The 7,500-nt window shown below is 41.0% G+C and overlaps 1 protein-coding gene across 1 annotated transcript in view; it reads right to left on the reverse strand.

Annotated features, from left to right (window-relative positions):
- The window catches only part of TMEFF1 (transmembrane protein with EGF like and two follistatin like domains 1), a gene marked incomplete at its 5' end in the record, with an annotated part of 237,487 nt that overhangs the window by 9,677 nt on the left and 220,310 nt on the right, over window positions 1-7,500 (reverse strand). The window contains 2 exons of the mRNA XM_025201481.1: window positions 1,678-1,743; window positions 2,419-2,567. Coding sequence (XP_025057266.1) covers window positions 1,678-1,743; window positions 2,419-2,567 — 215 coding nt within the window. The remainder of the gene's footprint in view (window positions 1-1,677; window positions 1,744-2,418; window positions 2,568-7,500) is intronic.

Consider the following 7,500-nt stretch of genomic DNA (forward strand, 5'->3'; position numbering starts at 1 on the left):
CCACTTCCTAACTTTCTCAGAGCAATTTCTCCTCTACCTTTCTGTCCCTTGCAGATCACAGATCAGCCAGAACACGTGAGTAGCAAACTCACTTTTCAGAAGAAAGTCTCTTTGACTGTGTCTACACGAGATGCTACCGTGCAGTAGCAATGAGCCACTGTACAGTAGGTCGTTGCTACCACACAGTAGCATTCCCAGACACTAATGATGATGTGACACTACTGCACAGTAGTAATGAGCTACTGTGCAGTGACAGTACTGCGCAGTAACACCAGTTACTGCACAGACATTTAGTACTTTCTTATGCTGTGTATAAGCAAGTACTAAATGACTGCACATTAACAACTGTGCAGTCTGCTGCTCGTGTAGATGCGGTCTCTAAACTCTAGACCTAGAATAAGCCAACTCTCATTGCTAAATACAGGCTATCCATCCCCTAATCACTTGCTGGGCATGTCTGCATGAGATGCTATTGCATAGTGGTTAATGCACATTTATTTACTTGATTATTTCTATAATCAAGTACTAAAGAAATGCGTAGTAACTGGATTTACTGCACAGTAGTGCTGGCGAACACCTTTTAAGTGAAGCTACTGCACAGTAGCCTTATAATATTCTGCACAGTAGTGTATTAGCACTGTTGGTAATGTGACATGCTAATGCACAGTATTATTCAGCTACTGTGCAGTTAGCATCTTGTGTAGATGTGCCCGCTGTGTTGTTGGAAAGACAGGACATTGCACCAGTGGGAAGCAGCTAATAGTAAGAGGGATGGATGGAAGGTACATGGTGGTTCTCAGCAGAGCTGAGATGAATTCTAGTAGAAAATCACTGAAGTCAAGACTCTTGGCATGGTCCTACCCTGCAGCAAACACATACCAATGCCCTCCTCAGCCTAATGCACCATAGACGGGGGGGTCTCTCCAAAACTCTGCAAATTAGTGACAGCCCTGGGGAGATAGCCAGCTTCTAGAAGTTGCTGGCATATTCACAGAGACAGACTTTTCTTTCAAAGAAGTTGAGAAAATGCAGTGGGCTTTCATTTCCCAGTAATTTTTTGCTCTATTCTCCATGTGCACACACATGCACAGCACTTCATTTTTACCTCACAAGCAAGAAGCTAAAACTCATGCTCCTATGTGCCTTTCTCCTCACCAGAGGCTCACAGTGTTCCCATTGTCCACACTGGCATCTAAAAAGCTGTTAAATTTAACATATGTAAATTACTGACCAATAAAATAAATGAAGGGCAGAATTGAAGGACCTGGGCCATTCACATGGTTGAAAACCTTTTAAAATACTTCAGTTACTGCTGTTCAAGAGTTGTAGCAATAGGCATGGAACCAGTTTTTCAGAAGGGATCAAGGGAAGCAGGGGGGCTCTACAACACATACAGTTCTATTGTCTTGAAGACAGTTAAAGCATCTCCATAGCAACTCAGAGGGTGTTAAATATGGAAAGGAGTTGTCCAGTCTCTTAGGGGAGCATGTCAGGCAGATTCACAATGTATTCATACTTCCTGCTTACCAGCCATGGCATCATAGTGGTGTAAGAAATAAAGTGGTCAAATGCCTCTCTGAGAGAATGAATGCTTCAAAGCAGATGAGAAAGAAGCTTTGTGATTTATTTCCATATATGTGAAAATGTAACATATCAGCACGATTATCAAGACAATACCTTTCACCTCTGGTCGATATTGCATTCCATCATCTTTCTTTCCCACTGAGTTAATGTCATCTGTGTCTAGAGGATAGATTCATAAAAATATATCTGTTTACAAGTATTTCTTTCCAGACCATTTGATAAAATAGTAGGAAATAATTTTTGAGGAACTACCATATTTGCTTGATTTCAAGATGATTTTCCCCCCCCATTTAACATAAGGAAAAAGGCCCTTGTCTTAGAATTGAGTACAAGGTGGCAGGGGACAGGCAGCTGCTGCCTGCCCTCCCAATTGGTTCTGCATCCCCTTCCTCTCCCCCCCATAGTCTTGGGCCCTTGGTCCCCACTGCCACCACAGCCACAGCCTCTGCCCCCCCACTCCCCTCTCCCCCCTGCCTACCCTTGCCCCAACACTGGCAGTTTCTGCCCCCTTAATGCCTCCCTCAGCACCTGCTCCCCCAACGCCTCCCCCACCACTTGCCCCCTTACCACTACTTTCCCTGCTACAGTGGTGGTAGGGATGAATTTAAGACAATCCTCCAATAATTAGATTCTATAAATAAGTTAAACATTTTCCATGTACTGAATCTAATTATTGGGGGGGAGGACAGGGGGGATGGACGGACAACATAAATTAAACAGAGGGAAATGTATTTTTCTGACAACTACATCAGCCAATTTTAATACAAAAAGGGGTCTCTTGAAGCTCTTTGTGTCAGAAGACACAATTCTACTGAAGAACAAAATTAAATCTACCTGAGCAGTGACCAAGATGTCTTATGTCAATCTGCTCCTGTCTCAGGCATGATGCTTCTCGAACAAAGCATGGATTGTTATAGGAACTTCCATCAGAAGCACACACAGGATTAAAACTGTATCCACTGCAGTCTATGTTGCACACACACCTGTTAATAAAAACACAGACAAAAATTACATTCTATGTAATACATTACTAAGAAAAAATTACATTCTATGCTTAGAGTATGCTCTGCTTATACATTAAAAATAGCATTGATACCATAGGAATTTGCAGCTTGTGGCTATCAAAGTTATTGTCATCTCAGATTTTTTATGGAAGTTACAGAGTTGTGAATAGAAACTACAGTGTACTCTTCAATCTTTACTGATGTTTTTTGGTGGGTTTAATATGCTGTAAATCTTACTGATTATTTTGCTACCTGAAAAATGATAACACATACAAAGGTTATGTATTAATAAATGTATTATTTTATTTATTAATAAAGCAATTTAGAGCATCGATTATTTTCAGGAATGGATAAAACCAAAAAGAGATTCTATACTTTTTGGTGAGGAAACTGAATGATCCTTTTGAAGAAAAATGAGCTTCCATTTCTATTAATCACTACAAAGTAGCCATCCATATTACTTTAACAAAACATTCATTCAAACCTTTGACAATTCATAACAGGTTTCACAACAGGATTATAGAATCTGGAATATTTCATATTATAACTAATTAAATACATTTTTAGTTTTCAACAAAGAGTGTTCCTTATTATTTGTAATACAGAATCATAGAAAGAAGAGTGGAAAAATCCCCGTTAAGCAGCTGATTCCTTCTCAGGCAAGGGTGAGATTATCTTTATAGCCAGGGACCTGTATAGTCCTGGGTACACTTGGTTCAAATAAGAGTTTTTGTTAAGAGTTTCATGTTTCATCAGTTCTGAATCCTGTAATTCCACATCTGTGAATGTACCATGGAAAAAAATTCCAATTCAGAAGTCCTGTTATTCTCTTGCTTATTTAGTTCAATAAAACTCATGCTGTTACTGCTAATCTAGAAAAACAAAACAAGCTATTTTTACATGCGTGTTTCTTCATGTATTTTGTCCAGCTGTGCAACTCCTTTTTTGTCTTCAGATTAAGGGATGGCATGCCACAAAATAAAGGAGCATTGCTGAATAATTGAATTTCCTAGTATACATCTGCTGCTCTTCTGCTTCTTGCATGTTGGCGGGGAGTGTGAAAGAGTACACTGAACGTTAAATCCTGGAAGACAGGGGGAATGGTTGTGGGGGAGGGTTCTTCACTCCACCATGCAATCCCTCTAGCGAGCATGAGGTTTTAATGTGGTCAGATTAGAGAGAGCACACAATATAATAATCACTGCTCACTCAAAGTCAGTGATTATCACCCAGAGTGCTGAGGCACCCTAAAGTGCCCTGAAATCCTTTCAGGAGTGCCACAGGGTGCCACTCAAAGTTAGCACTGTTACATGTATGATCAAGGGTTGCTTACAGACATAAAAAACCTCCAAATAATGGCACTTTACTTTAAACTCCAGGTGCCCCCCTCCCCACTTAGCTCAGTGCATGCCCAGAAGAAGTACTGTGTTGGTTGGACCCGGCTCACCTAATGTCTGTACAGACTGGGTGCTTCAGCAGGGCTTTTATGGTGTTTTTATCTAATAGCTGATTGAATCAGCTTTATATAAAACCACCAAAAAACCCTGCTGAAGCACCGCATCTATACAGATGCTGCGGAGTTTAGCAGAACTAACGTGCTGCTTCTTCTGGTGTACTTTACCTAGGATTCACATGAAAAATCTAGAGATTTCATATGGGAATCCATAGTTTAAAAACCATCCTGCCCTGCTACAATCTTTCTCAGTTCTTTGCAACAGAAGAATTACTGTATTACTTTTGCTTAGGCAAAGGACAAGTGAAAACTAAGAGATAACATTTTCTGAGGGGTGCCTTGAGTCTATCCTGGGGTGTCTTGAGGTTAAAAAGGTTGAGAACCACTGCTCTAAGTGGACACCGATTTCAAACATGGAAGGCTGATTTACCATGAGTTTACTGCTCTTTCATGGTCTGAAAAGACCAAATGAGAGTAACAGATACATGTGAACCTCAGGTCTAAAGCAAAACTCACATGATCACAAAAGCCCTGAAGAGATGTGGCCCCGACTAGAGCACGCTGAATGAATTACTCAGCACAACATAACATGACAAGTAACAGAGTTCCTATTACTTCCCTTAGGCAACTACTCCATGCACTAATGGGTGCCAGTGCTAGCAAGGCTCCCTGAATAAAGGTGAAGTTACACGTTACGCTTATACCATACTAACGACACTTAAAACCTGAGCTTCTCCACATTCAAGCTTATTAACTCATGCTAAGTGTCCTCTGAGTCTCAAAGTCATGCCATTTCAGGCAAGGGTTAACCCAGGGCCATGCTACCTAACTCATGTTAGGGTAACTTCAGTCTACTCCAAGGAGATAAAAACAAGCAATTTGTAGTCCTCCAGCATCCCAGGATGCACCACTCTCAGCCCCTCACCCCCACCCAGAGCAGGGATAAAGCCCAGGTGTCCTGGCTCTTAGGCATACTCCTGCTCACCAGCCCTCTAGTGGCAAGTCAGAAATGTGCAGGCAAGAAACAGTATTAATTCTTAACATGCGACTGCTCACAACATGGTTAACGCTACTTGATATATCACAGATTTTGTATGGTGTAAGTATAACATGCAACTTCACCCTAAGATTAGTAGATCTCTGAACTTAGTTACTTTGTGCCTTTGGGATTTTTTTTTCTGCCTACAAATAACTTGTGTTATTTAATAAAATGTAAGTTTATCCTGACTTTAAAGATATTATTTGTTCTAGTGATATTTACCTATATATAAACTGGGAAATGTCACTACCACCTGGAGCCTTTCTTGCATGGTACTGTAATTTTAAGCATGTGCAAAGTAATTGTAATTGTAAAACTGCCTGAATACTGTAGGCTAATCCTAACTGGCATGTATGCAGCTTCACTGCTATAGTGTGGGGCACTTACGCACAATTCAGAATTCAGCTCTGCCCACACACGTCTGTGCACATCCATTGAGTATGGTCAGTAGGGCTGAATTCTGGCTGGACTGACTGGCTGGATATTACTAATTACCTGTGGGCGCACACTTCTCAAAAGGCAATCACTCCCTCTCCGATCTCTTAGTTCTAATCCTCAAAGGGACCTTACAACACACCTTTCGTAGATGAGCCTACAAACTTTACTTCATCAATCTACTGGATACAAACATTCATGCACCTAATATAGACATTGGATTTATAGATTCATAGATTCATTATGACACATTACAACCTGCCTGACATCTGACACACAAGGTTCCCTGCCTCTAGCTGACCACATGCATTCCTTCACACATTTTCCTCCCTTCCCCCCCCTCCCTTCCTATCTCTACACATTGTCTTCCAAACTTCCACTCACTTGCATTTTCACAGATTTCTTGTTTACTTTACCTTCTTTTCCACCTTGGAGAACACAGAACAACAGCAGTCTCCCGATGCCTGGAGAAGGGTGTTTGTGCCCAAAAGCTCGCAAAGAACTTTCTTCCAACTCTTTAGTTGGTCTAATAAAAGATATCACATCTACCCAAAAAACCTTGTCTACCTATGTCCTTAGACCCACATGGCTACAACCAACAACCCAGTAAAACCTTTACTCATTTTTATATCTAATTATACATAGCAAGGGGTTATAAGAATTCCATATAATATCACTAAATACCAGGCTCACAGCTTAGCTGTTTTATGGTTCTCATAGTTAAACAGTGCTGCTAAGTGCACTTCAACTATTACTTATATAGCACTGCTCATCTTGTAACTAAGATTTGCATCATCTTCACCTTTCCTTAACCCAGAAGAACCATTTCTGTGTGAGTATATGCACACGTGGGGAACTCCTAGTGATGTGTATGTATGCCTGCACCCTCACCCCCATAACCTGCTCCACACAAACACCTGTTCTCAGACAAAAAAAATTGCATTCAGCTAGTACTACAAATGAGATGTAAGAGCCCTATTGCAAAGCCCTTCCATCACTTGTACAGTTAAAATGAATGCATTTTCATCCTTGTGGTTCCTGATGGTATGAAGCTGTTTTGTAAAGATATTTATTTTTCCTTCCTCATGGTGTTATTATAGGTGAGAGTGAAGGCAGCTTGGCAGCTGTCAGCAGCCATTTCCCTACCCCATTGTGCTTGGATTTCTTTTATGGTTAATCTTAGTTCTGAATTTCCTTAATTTGTAGGCCTTGTTTTTGGAATAGCTATAATAGTTTTTGGATTTCTGGTATTTTTTTATCCTTAAGTTGCAAATAAGCACTCTTAAACTCATCTATAATAATGTAGTTAGTATCTGGTAATATGTTTTCACTACTACTACTACTACATTTATTATTACTATTTTGAAAAAAAATGTCTAACTTTGCCCTGGACTAGACCTGGGAGTAAAGATGTCTCTCTCTAGAGCTGGTCCAGCTCTGCAGAACAGGTCATCAAGAATACAGTGGAACAATTTACATATGATGTGCAGTAGCGTAAACCCAGATTGCCAACTGCCCATATGTTTATGGACGGTCTGTAAAAAAACAGCCTAAAATTTCCATAAAATCCATAAGAAATAACTGAGCCTTTGTCAAAGTAAGAAGCCCTGAACTTGCTTCAAGATTTGCTGCCTGAATGAGGTTGCATTCACACATCATTGCTAGACAGAGACACAGAAGCAGTGTCACCTGGTGTCTATGCAGAAATGCAGCTTGGCATGCTGCAATGAAGTGTCAGGGCTTTCTGGTTCACTGGAGCCTCCATGGTTCCTTGTGGCCAGGACAGAGAGGAAGGATTGTGAGTAGGGTAGAGACATGGGAGACCATGCTGGAATGGGTAGGGGGAGCAAGGCCAACAAGGGTAAAGCTGAGGTTGGACTTGGGGAAGCATGGTGAGAGTACAGTGGGGGGATGTCATCAGGGTGTGGGATGAGTAGGGGACCCCTGTATGGGGGCAACAGAGTATAAAAACATTGTTGCGGTCA

This window comes from Alligator sinensis, unplaced genomic scaffold (genome assembly GCF_000455745.1).
Source record: "Alligator sinensis unplaced genomic scaffold, ASM45574v1 scaffold386_1, whole genome shotgun sequence".
NCBI lineage: Eukaryota > Metazoa > Chordata > Crocodylia > Alligatoridae > Alligator > Alligator sinensis.